Source organism: Dendrobates tinctorius, unplaced genomic scaffold (genome assembly GCF_039654945.1).
Source record: "Dendrobates tinctorius isolate UK_male_01 unplaced genomic scaffold, ASM3965494v1 ptg000097l, whole genome shotgun sequence".
NCBI classification, from domain to species: domain Eukaryota; kingdom Metazoa; phylum Chordata; class Amphibia; order Anura; family Dendrobatidae; genus Dendrobates; species Dendrobates tinctorius.
Genome location: NW_027361765.1, coordinates 12,024,461 through 12,043,520, shown reverse-complemented (window position 1 = coordinate 12,043,520; position 19,060 = coordinate 12,024,461). Strand labels below are relative to the sequence as shown.

Genomic DNA, 19,060 nt, shown 5'->3' with positions numbered 1-19,060 from the left:
TTTTTTTAGGCATATTATTGCTGTCTGGATATCATTCTCTCCCCCAAGAGGACATGTACTGGGAACAAGCTCAAGATGTGGGAGTTCCATTGTTGTACAAAGCAATGTCAAAGAACCGTTTTAGGGAAATTAAAAAATATATACACCTAAATGACAATTCTAAAATTGACAAGTCTGACAAGATGTACAAAGTTAGTTTATTCTTTGAAGTACAGTACTGGGGAAAGAATTCCTGAAATTTGGTGTACGAGTATTCCACCAGGAACTTTCCTTAGATGAAATGATGGTCCGCTACTATGGCAAAAACCCTACAAAATTGTACATGCGAAGTAAGCCAATAAAATTCGGCTACAAAATTTGGTGTCTGTGCAGTTCCAACGGCTACCTCTACAAATTTGTGCCATACTGTGGTAAGTCTGACAAAGAGGAAGGACCGTTAGGCTTGAGAGTAATTTCACAACTTACAAATGTAATTCCTAATTCCCTTGCGACGACACCTCAACATTTATTGCTGGTGGTGTGCTTACCAGTGGCGGTGGTCTTACAGTGGGGGAAGCAATGGAGCGATGCTGGCTACCTTCAGTCGGAGCAGGTGCACATTTGGTACCTGTGGTTTTGTAGTCCTTCCACGCTTGCAAGTGCATGGTGGTTAAATGTCTAAGCATGCAACTGGTATTCAAATTTCTGAGATTTTTCCCTCGACTAAAGGTCCTTCCGCACTTCTTACAGATAACCTTTGCCTCATCAGTAGGATTTTGGACAAAAGTGCAACACTGCACTCTTCCTACTATGATATAAATTTTCAGGGCTTGCACGCTATACTAATTTGACCATGTGGCCAAGCTGTCCTGCACCTCTTTTGTTTTTTGTTCCACGTTTTTGGACAGCTACGGGCCTGCCTGATAACCGCTGCTGCGATGTCGATGCCTGCTGTAGATCCTTCTCCTCATCTGAGCTATTGCCAGAGGCACCTTCTTCCCCCAATGGATGCCAATCCGGGTCAACAACTGGGTCATCCATCACCTCCTCTTCAGTTTCATCTGCTCCTTCCTCTGTGTCACCGTGTAAGGTGGTATAGTATGCGGGAAGGGGCACTTGAGTTTCATCAGGGTCAGATTCTGGCTCAGTAGACTGCGAGGGCAATGTAGTGCTGTGAGTTAATGTACCAGCAGAATTATCTAGCAGTGGCTGTGCATCAGTGCACTCCATGTCAGATTCATCTTGGACTGGGGAATTCAAGATTTGACTGGATAACCCAGGCATGGTATGTGAAAAGAGCTCCATGGAGTAATCTGAAGTGTGGGCTGCCGCATCCAGCCATTTTGCGCACAATGCGCTTCAACAGGACCTGTTGAAGCGCGTTGTGCGTAAAACAGCTGTTGTCCATCTATTACACATTGCTCCTGTGCCGATGCCTATGCCTTGTTTTGTGAAATAAAGTAAATTGCTACAAGAGAACGGTGAGTGCCATCCTATTTTCTTCTCTTACAAAGATATATGGTACTGTATCAGAAGCGGCCAGCTCTATACAGTGTATGTATGGAAAATTTAAAATCTCTTTCTATTTTTTGACGGAGTCAACAGCAGATATACGATACTGTTAGAGAAGCGGACAGCTCTATACGGTGTATGGAAAAATGGAAATGTCCGTCTTTGTATTTACAGACTCACACGCGCTGTCTCTGTATAGATTGGACCGTAATCCAAACAGCAGATATACGATACTGTTTGAGAAGCGGACAGCTCTTTACGGTGTATGTATGGAAAATTTTATATCTCAGTATGTTTTTTTATGGAGTCAAACACAGATAGCATGTATTTGTCCATGATACCAGCCAGTACACGGTAGTGTGTGAGGAGCGTACAGCTCTATACGGTGTATGTATGGAAAAATGAAAATCTACGTCTATTTTTTTCTGTAGTCATACACAGACGCTGTCTCAGTATGGATTTAAATCTAAACAGCAGATATACGGTACTGTATCAGAAGCGGACAGCCCTATATGGTGTATGTATGGAAAAATGAAAATCTCTGTCTATCTTTTTACGGAGTCACACACAGATAGCATGTATTTGTCCGTGATACCAGCCGGTACACGGTAGTGTGTGAGGAGCGTACAGCTCTATGCGATGTATGGAAATTTTTAAATCTCCATCTATTTTTTTACGGAGTCACACACACACGCTGTCTCTGTATAGATTTGACCGTGATCAAACAGCAGCTATATACGATGCTGTTTGACAAGCGGAAAGCTCTATACGGTGTATGTATGGAAAATTTTAAATCTCTGTCTATTTTTTTACGGAGTCACACACACACGCTGTCTCTGTATAGATTTGACTGTAATGAAATAGCAGATATACGATACTGTTTGACAAGCGGACAGCTCTATACGGTGTATGTAAGGAAAATTTTAAATCTCCGTCTATTTTTTTACGGAGTCACACACACACGCTGTCTCTATAGATTTGACCGTAATCAAACAGCAGATATACGATACTGTTTGAGAAGCCCACAGCTCTATACGGTGTATGGAAAAATTGAAATGTCCGCATATGTGTTTACGGAGTCACACACACACGCTGTCTCTGTATAGATTTGACCGCTATACAAACAGCAGATATACGATACTGTTTGAGAAGCCCACAGCTCTATACGGTGTATGGAAAAATTGAAATGTCCGCATATGTGTTTACGGAGTCACACACACACGCTGTCTCTGTATAGATTTGACCGCTATACAAACAGCAGATATACGATACTGTTTGAGAAGCGGACAGCTCTATACGGTGTATGTATGGAAAATGTAAAATCTCCATCTATTTTTTTACAGAGTCACACACAGATAGCATGTATATGTCCGCGATACCAGCTGGTACACGGTAGTGTGTGAGGAGCGTACACCACTATACGGTGTGTGAAAAAATGAATGCTCTGTAACTGTGCAGAAAATCAGAATAAAAGTTTTTTTGCTTTTAAAAAAGCAGTCTGCACAGCAGTGTGCACACAGCAATGCAGCTATCAGGTAGCCTTATAAGGCAGCCTAATAACCACCAGCGCTGCTGCACACACAAAAATCCTCCCCTGTCACTGCACACTAACTGTACAGTTGAAATCGCTATCAGAAGCAGCACAGCTTTTTTTTGATTTGTTGCCTAAGGCTCTCCCTATTGAGAATCAGCGGCAGCAACCTCTCCCTATGCTAAGATCAGCAGAAGTAAAATGGCGGTCAGCGGTCAGGGCTTTTATAGCCACTGTGACGCCTCACAGAGCAAGCCAATCACACGAATGCCCTTCTCTAAGATGGTGGTGGCCGCTGCCGATGTCATCGCGTTGCCCACAGTGTGCGTCCCTGATGATTGGCTCAGAAAAGGCGCTGGAAGCATCATGGGAAACGTGACTTTGGCGGGCGGGTCGGCGACCTCATGGCCGACCTCACGCTATGGTCAGATTTCGATTGGCGAAACCCCACTTTAGCGAAAGTTGGCGACTTATGAACTTGACCGACCCGTTTTGCTCAACTCTAAGTATGAGTATATTATTTCTCCACGTACGAGTAAATATCTCCCTCTTTGTTACAAATGTAATAAGATAAGAAAATGATCCTGACACACACAGCAATTGGAATAGAGAAGATGGCTATACAATACCAGAATGGCAGGAGAAGCAATCTTGTGCTTGTGGGCCAAAGCAACTCTGACAGGACGGGTCACAGGCATAGCACTTGCTGTCTGCCACTTAAGAAAAAAACTGTAATTATTATCGATTTTATTGATACATTACATTGCATTCATTTAATTGAAACAATGGATTATGTCCTATAGATTGTTCGTATGATCTAGCTAAATACTGAATTTTGTAGATAGAAGAAACAGGGCAAGGAGTCATCCAGCTATTATAAATAAATACTTTTATTCCTACATTATTAAAAATATATTCAAGGACATGTATAAAAAAAGTGGGAAGATATAGTTATAAATGTTCTCAATACAATGACTAGACAAAAGATCTATGACAAAAGAGGCTGGGCAAATAATACACTTAGCAGAGCCATTCAAAATGTTCAAAGAATAAAGTGCTTTAAGATCATTGAGACCAATTACACATACTATATCTAGATCATAACACGAGTATAATGATGCATGTGTTGCCTCAACCATATTCTATTTGCCCAGCTCTCACTTCCTCAGCTTATAACTTTTTACAAAGTTTCTATATTTAATTATATTACATGGAATTTACTCCTGCAGAAGCTACAAATATGCAGAATGCACACTTGTACCAAAGGCAGGTGAGAAGTGGGCAAACACAGGATGGATATGGCTATTCCATACATTATGATGTTATGATGCAGACAGTTTTCACATCATGTATGCATTGAAGGAGTTGTCCACCTTGAAGAAAATTTAATTTCTTACTTAAGCCCTCAGTGACTGAGCCAATTTTGACCTTAATGACCATGCAAATTTTACAATTCTGACCAGTGTCACTTTATGTGGTTATAACTTTGGAATGCTTCTATGGATCCCACTGATTCTGAGATTGTTTTTCATGACATTCATGATAGTTGTAAAATTTTAGCAATTTTCAAACTTTAAATTTTTGTGCCCTTAAATCAGAGTTTTGTCACACAAAATAGTTAATAAATAACATTTCCCACATGTGTACTTTACATCTGCACAATTTTGGAAACGCAATTTTTTTTTCTTGCTAGGATGTGATAAGGGTTAAAAGATGCCCAGCAATTTCCCATTTTTCCATCAAAATTTGCAAAACCATTTTTTTATTTACCACATTTGAAGTGGCTTTGAGGGGTCTATATGACAGTACCCAAAAGTAACACCATTATAAAATCTACACCCCTCAAAGTGCTCAAAACCACATTCAAGAAGTTTATTAACCCTTCAGTTGCTTCTCGACAACTGAAGCAATGTGAAAGGAAATAATTAACATTTCACTTTTTTCACAAGGGTAACATGAGAAAGTGGACCACAAAATTTGTTGTGCAATTTCTCCTGAGTACGCCGAAACCCCATATATGGGGGAAATCCACTGTTTTTGCACACAAAAGGGCTTGGAGGGAAGGAGCACAGTTTGACTTTTTGAAAGTAAAATTGTCTGGAATCAAGAGCGGACGTCATGTCGCATTTGGAGAAGCCATGATATGCTTAAACAGTGGACACCACAAGTGACACCATTTTGGAAACCACACTCCTTAAGGATTTTATCCAGGGGTATAGTGAGCATTTTGAGCCCATTGGTACGACACAGAATTTGATAACATTAGGTTGTCATATTGAATATATCATCATTAGTGTTGAGCGTATGAGCTCGCTAATCCAGTTTGCATCTGGTGCTCGGGTATGCACCGAATATCGCGGTGTGCTCGATTAACATGCTCGAGTCCCTGCCCCCATGTTTCGTGGCTATTATACACCCAAAAAAAAAACTATGCGGAGATCCACGATACTCCGTGTATACCCGACCACCCGATGCAAACTCGAGTAGCGAGTATTGTCAATTTTTTTCACTTTTGAAAAAACCCAATTTTAACTCCAACTCTAACAAAATCCTAACCACAACCCTAATCTTAACACAACCCTAACCACAGCCTTAACCCCAACCTTAACTGCAAAGAATGGAAAAAATTACAATTTATTTATTTTATCATTTTTATTTAGCTAAGGGGGTGACAAAGGGGTACTTGATTTGCTTTTTTTTTTTTTTTTCTTGATCACTCTGATAGACCCTATCACAGTGATCAAAAGGAACCAATAGGAAAAAATTCCCTATTGTTGCCGGGTGCTGGCAGGCAGATCTTGGCAGGCGCACTGCTCACACGACCGCCTTTTTTTTCCCAGGAAGATGACACGTAGAGCCGAGGAACAGATCAGCATGGCCCGTGGACTGTGGACCCTATTTCTCTGTCCTCTGATACCCCTACTATATATATATATATATATATATATACACACATACAACCTTGAATTAGTATACCACAATACAAAAATACAGTATATTGTAGTTGGAATTCTTCCTAGCTGATAGAGCTCTGGGCAGTTGGCAATCTGTGGGTTGATAAAAAGTTTGCTGCAACCACTAAGGGCAAGTGCGACTCCCACTAGGGCTGGCGGAACTCGGTACTGGGCCGGTCAGTTCTTCAGGGGATGTCACGGCAGCAGTAACCCGGTCCATGGCCCTGGGCATGCAATAAAAGTGCTGAGGGGAAAAGTTTATAGGGGAAAGTTCATGACGCCATCCGTGGTGTTCGGCAATAAGAAGATGTCCGACACTGTGATGTTACAGCTCTCCACGGGTAGAGCTAGGCCCAAGGGCAGATACAAAATGGTAGATGATGGAAATGGTTGTTGTGCAGGGCAGATGATGCAGTAAATAAATCTGAGGATACAGCGGGGTGCAGTCTTCACACTTACTCACGGTCTTTCAAGTTACAATCTCCGGCCAGGTGCTGTGTCCTCCGGGTCGGTGGTCCAGCCAGCTCTCGGGTAATTTGGGGTACACTTGGCCAGAATCCCCTTCTTGTGTTCCTTCTCTGGTCATCTCTGCACTGGCTCCCGCCTCTCCTGCCCTGTGCCTCACACACAGTGTCCCAAACCTGCAGCCACGGATCCTGTCGGGCGACGATCTCCTGGTCCCCTTGACCTTATGTGGCTGCCGTTTCAGCGAATGTGTGTGGATTCGGCTGTCGCACATACAGATACTTCAGCCTCCGGTTTGCAAGCTGACCCCTACAGTCTTCTCCACTAGTCTGGGGCCGGTCCCCTACTGCAACCTGGTCCTTCCACCTGACTACAGTCAGCATAGATTTGAGTGCCACGAGTGGATTCCTCACTTCCCTGGCCCCTAGGACCTCTTCTTCACTCCACTTTACTCTCCAGTCCTGGGACGAGCTCCTCACTCCTTCAGTCCCCTCCACAAACTGAACACACTGCTCTCACTGTCACTCCCTTAAGCTCCTCCCCTTCTCCACCCACACCTTCTACCTAGTCCCTCCCTGGCCTGGAGAGGTCTAGTGTTGGTTGCTAGTGTGTGGGTACTGGGTAGTGTCCCCTCTTTACCAGAGCGTGGAGTACCACACCTCTAGCTGAGGTGCAGTACCTCTGTGGCAGCTGGACCCTCAGGGGTGTCACACAAGCATGCCCATTTATTGGCATTGCTTAAACATCAGACACAAGGTATATAATATGTATGGCATCCCAGGACTGGTAATTCAGTTGTCACTCAAATTTCAATTATGAGTGGGTTTGTCCTTAATTGTTTTTACCTTGCTGCAAAATGATTTAGAGCTATGATAGGCTGGTAGAGAATATCATATTATCCCTTACCTTTCTGAAAAAAGAATAGCTAGATAAAAAACAGCTATATTCTTTAATTATTCATAGATTTTGTATCTGTAAACAAAACTTTTTTGAGACCTTGTGCACATTTAATGTGAAGTATTCATGTGGCCTCTGCAAGACTTCCCCAAAGAAAGCACTTACCTATGTAATAGTCTCTCTTTAAACTAGCAGTCACTCCAATTAATGAATACTTTACTGTAAAAACTAAAGTTATTAAAAGCCACAAACTGGTAAGCTGACATGTTTGAAATCAAAATATTATAAAGCTGTCTCCTTATTATAGTGCATCTGTTAATATGTTATGTCTTCTGGGTGAGGAAATAAGGTTGGAGGATGCAGTTTAGCGTAGAACTGTGAATATCGCTTATCTAGCACTCGTGGGAATTGCTAAAAGCTTGGAACATTGACTACTTCAGCATTTCCCAAATTCCCAGCATCAGGACCATAGCATGGGATTAATCATGTTACACTTGGCTATCTTACCTCAGCACACTAGGCTGTACTGTTGTTCCTATAACAATAGCCAAGACTGTCTAATTAGTCAACTCAAGATGTGATAGATGCTGCTTGGAAATAGCCAGGAATGTCCAAAATACATGCTCCAATTATTTGTTAAAATGACTAACCATTCTGCATTTCTTCACAGCCAAATATTCTGTATAGATTTATGGATTTGTAATGCTTAATGGAAATCTCAACTCAACAATAACCTAAACAAAAGTGGCCTAATTGAGGGAAATCAATATCCATGTGGTTTCCCCATTATCTAATCAGTAAAGTGCAGGAATCTGGGCACCATACGAAATCTGCTATTTCTCTTACTTTTTTTACTTTTTTCAAACATATTTCACATTAATTTAAATAGCAAGTTTATGAATATATAAATATCTAGCATTTAAAAACTATTCAGAGCTAAATAGAATCTGTAATTAAGATATGGTAACTAAATCAACTAAAGTAGAAAATAAAAGGCAGGAGCCAAGAAAGCACGGCAAATCCGAAGAGATTCTTTAAAAAAAAAAAAAAACAGATGGGTCCAATAAATAATGCTAAATAATGGGAAATTGGTCACTGATGATCGAGAGAAGGCAAAATTGCGGAATGAGTTCTTCAGCTTTGTAGACAAAGTAGAGAGAGCTGTGGACATAATTGATCCCAAAGCCCTTAACCTATTCACGACCTTGGACGTATCCATGCATTCAGGTTGCACAAGGATAAAAAAAGACAATAAATGGACCAGGATTACATCAAAAGGTAGCAAATATTAGCAATGAACAAATACATAAGCAGGGCACAGGGAGAGGGAATACACATATGTGAGGTGACAAGCTGTAAGAAGAGGGGCACTCAATAAAGGAACAATTATAATTATATTTACAACTATTTATATAATTGCCTTGTAATGTTTTCATTTCCTATTCTGTCCAGATGTCACCGTATCCCAGAATTACAAGCAGACAAAGTTCACCGACTGCCATATTGGGACACCCAAGTGGTGGGTGTCTCAATATGGAAACTGCTGATGGTACCAACCTATTGCGCGGTACCACCATCGGAATACAATACCGTCGCACCAGGCACTCTATACGCCGTACGCACCACACACACTCACGCAGCCTCTTGCGCGGTACCACCAGCGGAACACCATCGCACTGCGTCTGCGCGAACTCCGATCCCGGCAGCAGATACGCGACATGTCTACAGGCAGATGAAGCCAGTCACATTAAAAGGGTTTTCCCACAAACGAAAGTTCATTTTAAAATTTGTGTGTGTCTGACCGTGTACGGAACATACAACATCTCCAGGGCAGGGAAGGAAGCAAAAGACAATACTGATATTACAGCAGGGGATCACAGAGGATTCATTTGGTGATAAAATATTTCACTGACTGCTTTTAAACAATATTTTACCTCACAAAATGCATCCTCTGCGATCTCCTGCTGTAATGTCAGTATGGCCTTTTGTTTCCTCCCCTGCCCTGGAGCTGTGGTATGTTCTGTACACGGTCAGACACAGGGGTGAGAAAGACAGAGCACAGGGGAGACAGCTCAAATGGGACAGCACATGGGGAGAACACAGCACAGGAAGGAGAGAGACAGCAGACAAGGGAGATAGCACATGGGGTAGACAGGTCAAAGAAGAGAGCACAGATGGGAGAAGTCAGCACATGGGGAAAGAGAGAGTGGATAGGTGGGTGAGCACATGGGGGTAGAGATTCTCAATCCTGCAAAACCTGCCCCATCATGACATTACCGCCCTCTCGATGCGCTAGCATCGGGCCTCCATCTAATATTATATATCTATTGACATAGAGCAAGATGTGGAGGAATTACTGTATCATGCAAAGATATATGCCATGGTACCAATATAATATAGAGTAATATGATGTCAGGGTACATATGTAAAATTCTCAACATGCACCAGTGCCAATGAGGTTGATGAGTAGAAAGGAGGCGCACACAGCTTGTAGAGAAAAGAAGGTGCCAGCTGAACTGGACGTATCCACAGTCAAAAGTAATGGAGATAAATCAGCCACACTCTCAATCATTTGCAAAAAAAATGATTTAATTTAGGTAAATTTTACACCACAATAAAAAAGAAAAAAACATTTTTTGTATAACTGGCAAGAAAATCAAGTATCGAGTGGCGTTTCGACCCCGTCCCGGTCTTTTTTCAACATCGCTATGCTTGACTCTATTAGCCACTTGGTTACACAGCTTGACATGCTGGGGGATTGCTTGGAAATTACATGTCCAGAGAGCCCAGTATAGGAGCGCTATTTTGTGCTAAAGCGGTAGTGGGGTATGCACAGCATGCAACTATAGAAAGCAATGTAAAATACCTTGGACACTAATGTTGTACAAGAGTTCCTAAGGATTGTGCGTCTGCCCCAATGCACGTTTCAGTCCTGCCTTCGCTAACAAGTTAGTAAGATCATGCGCAGTGCATGATCTAACTTATGTCAGCGCAGAACTGACAGTTGTAAGGCGTATAGCAATCCTCCTGCATAGATATGCTTTATAACTGTGGTCAGACTGCTGAAAGTGAAAGTCTCATAGTGGGAATAAGTAAAATAGAAACAAATTATAAAGTATATTTTTTCGAAAAAACCCAATATAAAAGAAAGATATATATATGACTTTTTTCTAATTTTTTTGAGCATTGTATATATATATATATTATATATATATATATATATACAAATACACACACACACATATGTATACACACTCATACAGGGTGGGCTATTTATGTGGATACACCTGGGTGGGCCATTTATAAAGTTGGAACCAAAATGGCCGACTTCAAAATGGCCACCATGGTCACCACCCATCTTGAAAAGTTGTCCCGCTGCCATATACTAATGTACCACAAACAGGAAGTTGATATCACCAACATTCCCATTCTATTTAGGTGTATCCATATACATGGCCCACCAATGTGTATCCATATAAATGGCCCACCCTGTTGCACCATAAAACATAAAAACACAATCAAAAAGATGAATGTAAATAAAAATAGCATAGCTGAAAACATCATCTTGTCCCACAAAAAAGAAACAGCCATTCAGCTCCATGAGCGGAAAAATAAAATACGTGATTATGACGGAATCCCGAGGAAAAATTCCCTATGATGTCGGAAATGGAGACACTGTGGACATTGTCTGACCTATGAGCCAGTGATGTCCGTCTTTTTAGGCATGCCTAAAATTACCGTCGGCCACAGTTTTGTGCACCTCTGTAAAGAAAGACACCGCTATACAAAGGTCAGACTGAGTCGAGAGTAAATCTGATGCCTCATCCTTGTGAAGGGATCCTTATGGGTTTTCAGCAAAATCACTCAAAGATTTAGATGGAAACCCTGATATAAGTGCTCAGCACAGAGCGCAGAAGAAATGTTATCCAAAATGTTATGTACTGTAAAATGTTCCCAATTAAAGCTTCAGCTCAATCCACAAAAAAAGCAAGTTCCCACTCAGGTCCCTCATCTGTTAATATATAGGAGGCTTCCATGATATTTGTAGTACAAAGGCTATGGAAAAACACTATGGCTCCTTTCCCCCCCAAAAGAAATCCAAAAAATTCTGCACTCCCAAATCCAAATGTCCCCTCCCTTCTGAGCCCCACAGTGTGCTTAAACCACATTTAGCATCCACATGTTTGGCAATTCTGTAGTGATGAAAGTCCACTTAATTTACAGGTCTATGCACTGGCACTACAATGTATGGGTAGTACAATAGCAGATTTGAAAAATTCACTCAGCAACATCCACTGCTGCTTGTTTCTGGAAAACACATGTGGAGTCAAAATCATCACTATACTTGAATATAAATTCCCAAAGTGGTATAATTTCCAAAATGGGGCCACTGGGGGGTATTCTGCTCTTTTAGCATTTAGGGGCCCCGTATATGGAGGAATACAGCTGTATTCTTGAATTTTTGGAGGATTTTTAGTCCTCTTTTGTGGCTTTGCTATTAGGTTTAGTGTTTGGACTCGCAAGCGTGAGGACTAGTGTTGAGCGATACCGTTCGATACCCAAAAATATCGTATCGGATGGTATCGCCCGATACGAAAAAAATATCGGGTATCGCCGATTCCGATACCGGAAGTCCCATTCAAGTCAATGGGACTTCCAGTATCGGAATTAAAAAAAGGCCTTTATTTCCTTTAATTCTACATAATTGAAAACAAATAAGAATCATGTAGAATGTATTTTGGGAGGTGGAGGAGACATTAAAAGCATAGTGGTTTATTCAAATCACATGGCATAGCATTAATTCCAATTTTTTTTTCAAGACGTTAGGCGTTAAAAAGATATTGACTATGTTAACTTTTTTATATTTAGTCAGATATGTATGTTTCTCAACTTCCATGCTCTTCACCTACTTTTGTACTTCTCCCACACTTTCTCCTTCATGATCCGCAGCAGTAGCATTTTTTTCATCAACTTTTTCTTCACCTTATTCATCTTCTTCTTCTTCACCTTCTTCCCATTAATTTTTTTTTCCATTCTTCATATTCTTCTTATTCAGCTATTATTAATTTTCATATGCTATTTCTTCATCTTCTTCCTATTCTTCTTTTTCTTCATTTTCTTATGGTGACAGGCATTCCTGTAGTACTTATCTATAAAAGTTATAAGATTACACCTTACGTTCTGCCTGTCACAAAAGATTTACAACAGGATTTGTCCGCGTTCAGTTTGGCCTGCAGCAGCAGGCATTTTCCAGGGGCACCACGAGGAGGAACGGACTCACCCCCATTTACTGCTTAGTCTTCTTCTGCTTATAATTTTGATTTCTTCTATGCTGATTTTTTGTCTTATGCTTAATGTTCTTCTGCTTTCTGTTCTTCTGCTTTTGCTTCTTCTGCTTCTTGTTCTTCTGTCTTTTGTTCTGTATCTTGGTGGTTGTCTTCATGTTCTTTGTCCTCTTGGTCTTATTATTTGGGGTCATATTTCTGGTCTTCTTTGGTGTGGTCTTCAGGGTCATCATCATCAGGGTCATCGTCATGGAGATCAATAAGGATTACCAAAGACAATTTCAAAAAGCTTGATCTTGGAAATGTAGCAGAAGGTACAAGAAGGCTGAGAAACTGGTGAGAACCAGCAGACAGTGCTGGCACCCGGAAGGGGAGCAGAAGGAACAAGAGCCAATGGCACTACAGAGGACCAACTGACGGTGCTGTACCACGGTTACTAAGCAGAAGGTACCTGTGCTAAAAAGCACTACCAAGGACCAGCTGACGGTGCTGGACCTCGGATACCGAGATGGAGGCACCTAGGCCAAAGGCTGTGGCGAGAACCAGCAGACAGTGCTGGCACCCGGATGGGTAGCAGAAGGAACAAGAGCCAATGGCACTACCGAGGACCAACTGATGGTGCTGGACCACGGTTACTAAGCAGAAGGTACCTGTGCTAAAAAGCACTACCAAGGACCAGCTGACGGTGCTGGACCTCGGATACCGAGATGGAGGCACCTAGGCCAAAGGCTGTTGTGAGAACCAGCAGACAGTGCTGGCACCCAGATGGGTAGCAGAAGGAACAAGAGCCAATGGCACTACCAAGGACCAACTGACGGTGCTGGACCACGGTTACTAAGCAGAAGGTACCTGTGCTAAAAAGCACTACCAAGGACCAGCTGACGGTGCTGGACCTCGGATACTGAGATGGAGGCACCTAGGCCATAGGCTGTGGCGAGAACCAGCAGACAGTGCTGGCACCCGGATGGGTAGCAGAAGGAACAAGAGCCAATGGCACTACCGAGGACCAACTGATGGTGCTGGACCACGGTTACTAAGCAGAAGGTACCTGTGCTAAAAAGCACTACCAAGGGCCAGCTGACGGTGCTGGACCTCGGATACCGAGATGGAGGCACCTAGGCCAAAGGCTGTGGCGAGAACCAGCAGACAGTGCTGGCACCCGGATGGGTAGCAGAAGGAACAAGAGCCAATGGCACTACCGAGGACCAACTGACGGTGCTGGACCACGGTTACTAAGCAGAAGGTACCTGTGCTAAAAAGCACTACCAAGGACCAGCTGACGGTGCTGGACTTCGGATACCGAGATGGAGGCACCTAGGCCAAAGGCTCTGGCGAGAACCAGCAGACAGTGCTGGAACCCGGGTGGGTAGCAGAAGGTACCCATTGAAAGAAAAGTAGCCAGGCCGCAAGCCGGCCGCAGTTACTGAAACCCACAGTCCTACAGGGGGTCCATGTCCCATTGGCACTACAGATCCAGCCTTCAGTGCCAGTTCCCTCAGCCCACATAGGAGTCACCTAAACTGCAGGCACCGTAGAGTCGGCTAACCCGGCCGCAAGACGACAGGACAACGGATTGGTGGCATAGTGACCTTGACACTATCCAGAAACAGCAGGCGTGCTGGAACCAGGCTGGGCAACAGGGAGTCCCCGTGCCAAAGACACTGCCGAGAACCAGGTGACGGTGCTGGAACCCAGATGGGTAGCAAAAGCTACAAGAGCCAATGGCACTACCGAGGAACAGCTGACGGTGCTGGACCACGGTTACTAGGCAGGAGGTACCTGTGCTAGAAAGCACTACCAAGGACCAGCTGACGGTGCTGGACCTCGGATACCGAGATGGAGGCACCTAGGCCAAAGGCTCTGGCGAGAACCAGCAGACAGTGCTGGAACCCGGGTGGGTAGCAGAAGGTACCCATTGAAAGCAAAGTAGCCAGGCCGCAAGCCGGCCGCAGTTACCGAAACCCACAGTCCTACAGGGGGTCCATGTCCCATTGGCACTACGGATCCAGCCTTCAGTGCCAGTTCCCGCAGCCCACATAGGAGTCACCTAAACTGCAGGCACCGTAGAGTCGGCTAACCCGGCCGCAACGGATTGGTGGCATAGTGACCTTGACGCTACCCGGAAACAGCAGGCGTGCTGGAACCAGGCTGGGCAACAAGGAGTCCCCGTGCCGAAGACACTGCCGAGCACCAACTGGCGTTGTTGGAGCCCAGGGACAATCATGGTGTAGGCCGAGGCCTACTTGGTGGTAGTTTTAGATTGTTTGTAGGCTACAACAGACTGTCAACGTGCTCCAATTAGGCATCTGTCTCCACTCTGTTTCCAGGATTTCACGTGACCACCAACACCGCCGGACAGCACTTCCGAGCACCAACTAGCGCTGTTGGAACCCAGGGACAATCATGGTGCAGGCCGAGGCTTACTAGGAGCCAGGTGTAAAGCTGAGGTATTTTGACTTTGGAGGGAGCAGGACACTTTGCCCTCCACACAGCAGGGGATCAGCTGACGTTACTGACCCCCACTTTCACATGAACGAGTGTGTTTTTCTGTGTGGACAGCACTTCCGAGCACCAACTAGCGTTGTTGGAGCCCAGTGAGAACCAGGGTGCAGGCCGAGGCCTACTTGGTGGCAGTTTTACATTGTTTGTAGGCTACAACAGACTGTCAACGTGCTCCAATTAGGCATCTGTCTCCACTCTGTTTCCAGGATTTCACGTGACTACCAACACCGCCAGTTTATGCGTACAGTAGCCGTCTGCCCAATCCACACGTGTTCCTGTGTTACTGGTGTTCTGTAATGTCAGCAGATCCCCTGATGTTTGTCTGCCAATGTCTCCTGCTCTGTCCACATTCCCACCACTTGCAGTGGGAAGGTGGACAGCGCAGGAGACAGTGCCGGACACACATTGGGGGATCAGCTCACGTTACAGAACACCAGGAACACAGGAACAAGTGTGGAATGCGTGGACGGCAACTGTGAGCAGGAACTGGCAGTGTTGGAGGTCAGGGGAAATACTAGAGACAGAGTGGAGACAGAGGCCAAATCAGAGAATGTTTAAATCTGAAGTAGTTACAATTTGGAGGCAGCAGCAGTTTGCCCTCCACACAGCAGGGGATCAGCTGACGTTACTGAACCCCACTTTCACATGAACGAGTGTGTTTTTCTGTGTGGACAGCACTTCCGAGCACCAACTGGCGGTGTTGGAGCCCAGGGACAATCAGGTAGTAGGCCGAGGCCTACTAGGAGCCAGGTGTAAAGCTGAGGTATTTTGACTTTGGAGGGAGCAGGACACTTTGCCCTCCACACAGCAGGGGATCAGCTGACGTTACTGACCCCCACTTTCACATGAACGAGTGTTTTGTCTGTGCGGACAGCACTTCTGAGCACCAACTGGCGGTGTCGGAGCCCAGGGAAAATCAGGTAGTAGGCCGAGGCCTTGAGAGCAGAAACAGGCGGTGTTGTAGGCCAGAGGAAATACTCAAAACAGAGTGGAGACAGAGGGCAAATCAGAGAACATATTAAATCAGAGGTAGTCAGAAGTTGTAGGCAGCAGGAGAGTTTGCCGTACACACAGCAGGGGATCAGCTGACGTTAGCGAACCCCACTTACACATGAGCGAGTGTTTTGTCTGTGCGGACAGCACTTCTGAGCACCAACTGGCGGTGTCGGAGCCCAGGGAAAATCAGGTAGTAGGCCGAGGCCTACTTGGTGGCAGTTTGCGATTGTTTCTAGACTACTACTAACTGTCAACGTACTCCAATTAGGCCTCTGTCTTCACTCTGTTTCGAGTATTTCCGCTGGCTTCCAACCACGCCAGTTGCTGCTCTGAAATGCCGTCTGCACAACCCACACTTGTTCCTGTGTTACTGGGGTTCTGTAACAGCAGCTTCTCCCTAGAGGTGAGTCAGGCAATGTCTCCTGCTCTGTCCACATTTTCACTACAAGTAGTGGGAATGTAGACAAAGCAGGAGACATTGCCGTGCTCAACTCTGGAGATGAGCAGATGTTACAGGACCCAGGTACCACAGGATCAAGTGTGGATTGTGCAGACGGCACTTGAGAGCAGAAACAGGCGGTGTTGTAGGCCGGAGGAAATACTAAAAACAGAGTGGAGACAGAGGGCAAATCAGAAAACATATTAAATCAGAGGTAGTCAGAAGTTGTAGGCAGCAGGAGAGTTTGCCGTACACACAGCAGGGGATCAGCTGACGTTACCGAACCCCACTTACACATGAGCGAGTGTTTTCTCTGTGCGGACAGCACTTCTGAGCAACAACGGGCGTTGCTGTAGCCCAGGAAATAAAGTTCAGGTCATAGAAACATGAACACAACAGGAGACCTGGATCCTGTTGCCAGCCAATTATTTATTCTGGAAGAGGACTGGCAAATTCAGGTGAGATCCAGGCCTTGTTCATTTTCACAAAAGTAAGCCGGTCAACATTATCGGCGGATAGTCGCGTGCGACGGTCTGTTACCACACCACCTGCAGCACTAAAGACACGTTCCGATAATACACTGGCAGCAGGGCAAGCCAGCACCTCCAATGCATACTGGCTAAGCTCTGGCCATGTATCCAGCTTAGAGACCCAATACTTGAACGGGGAAGAGCCGTCTGGGAGAACACTAACAGAGCACGACAAGTAGTCTGTCACCATCTGACGGAAACGTTGCCTCCTGCTGACTGGAGCCGTCTGTGATGGTGCAGCCGTTTGTGGCAGTCCCACAAAACTTTTCCACATTTGGAACATACTGGCCTTGCCTTGTCCTGCGGCACTGCCTCTGCTACCTCTTTGTGCAGAGCTTCCTCCACTGCCTCTACCCACATGGCTGGTTTGAAAAGCACTACCAGCAACACTTGTGGGGGGAATGGAGAACATGATGGCCTGCACAAGTGTTTCTTGGTACTCCCGCATTTTTCGCTCCCGGTTCAACTGTGGTATGAGGCTTTGTAAGTTGTCCCGGTAGCGAGGATCTAGGAGGGTGTACACCCAATAATCAGCCGTGTGGAGAATGTTGGCGATGCAGCGGTCATTTAACAAGCACTGCAGCATGAAATCAACCATGTGCTGCAGACTGCCAACTGGACCGGAAACGCTGTCCCCAGCTTGAGGCAGCATCTCTGCCTGCTCAGCATCACTCCACCCTCGCTGTACACACTGACTACTGGAGCCTTGTGTACCTCCCTCCTCTGGAGAGATGTGTTCCTCCTCCTCCATTGACTCCTCGTCATCCTCCTCACTAAGTGTCCCCTGCCTGGGCCTTTGTGTGGAAGCACGTTGCGCAGACTTGCCAGAAGCAAATGGCATTTCTGACTGCTCATCCTCGACCTCTTCAAAAACCTCCTCACTTAGTGCTTGTAAGGTTTTTTGAAGCAGACAGATGAGGGGGACAGTCATGCTGATTAGTGCATCATCTGCACTGGCCATCCGCGTGGAGTCATCGAAGGCACGCAAAACTTGGCAGATGTCCCTCATAGTGGCCCACTCAGTGGTGGTGAAGTGTGTCCGGCGCACAGTGCGACTTGTTTGCGCCTGATGCAGCTGGTACTCCATTACAGCTGCCTGCTGCTCACACAACCGCTCCAACATATGTAACGTTGAATTCCACCTGGTGGGGAGGTCACATATGATGCGATGTTCTGGCAGGCGGAATCGGCGTTGCAGAGATGCAATGCGCGATCTTGCCATGCTGGAACGCCGCAAGTGAGCACACTCTAGGCGAACCTTGTGCAGCAGTGCATCAAGATCCGGATAGTCCCTCAGAAAGCTCTGCATGACCAAATTGAGCACGTGTGCCAGACATGGTATGTGAGTGAGGTTGCCTAGGCCCAGAGCTGCCACTAGATTTCGGCCATTGTCACTCACTACCAAACCTGGCTGGAGATTCGCTGGCACAAACCACACATCGCTCTCCTGCTTGATGGCATTCCAGAGCTCCTGTGCTGTGTGGCTCCGATTCCCCAAAGAAATTAATTTAAGGACGGCCTGTTGACGTTTGGCCACACCTGTGCTCATATCTGGCCTAACAGGTTCACGCAGTGCTGATTCCGAGGAACTAGAGTAGGAGGAGGACTCAATATGTACAGACTGCATTCCTGCAATCCTTGGAGTTGGTAGAATACGTACAGAGCCACTCTCCAGATCTGTACCCGGCTCCACAACATTGACCCAATGGGTAGTGAGGGAAAGGTATCGTCCCTGTCCATGGCTACTGGTCCACGCATCGGTGGTCAGGTGGACCTTGCTACTGACGGCATTTAGTAGCGCATTTTTAATTTTTCCCTACACATGCTTTTGCAGGGCAGGGACGGCTTGCCTGCTGAAATAAAAGCGGCTGGGCACATTGTATTGTGGAACTGCCAATGACATAAAGTTCCGGAATGTGTCAGTCTCCACCAGCCTGAATGACAGCATCTCAAGGGCCAGTAGTTTGGCA

The 19,060-nt window shown here is 45.2% G+C and overlaps 1 protein-coding gene across 1 annotated transcript in view; it reads right to left on the bottom strand.

Moving 5' to 3' along the window:
* Positions 1-19,060, bottom strand: part of LOC141098915 (cysteine repeat modular protein 2-like) — a 408,915-nt gene that overhangs the window by 223,711 nt on the left and 166,144 nt on the right. Inside the window, exon 7 of the mRNA XM_073586906.1 lies at positions 3,652-3,738. Coding sequence (XP_073443007.1) covers positions 3,652-3,738 — 87 coding nt within the window. The remainder of the gene's footprint in view (positions 1-3,651; positions 3,739-19,060) is intronic.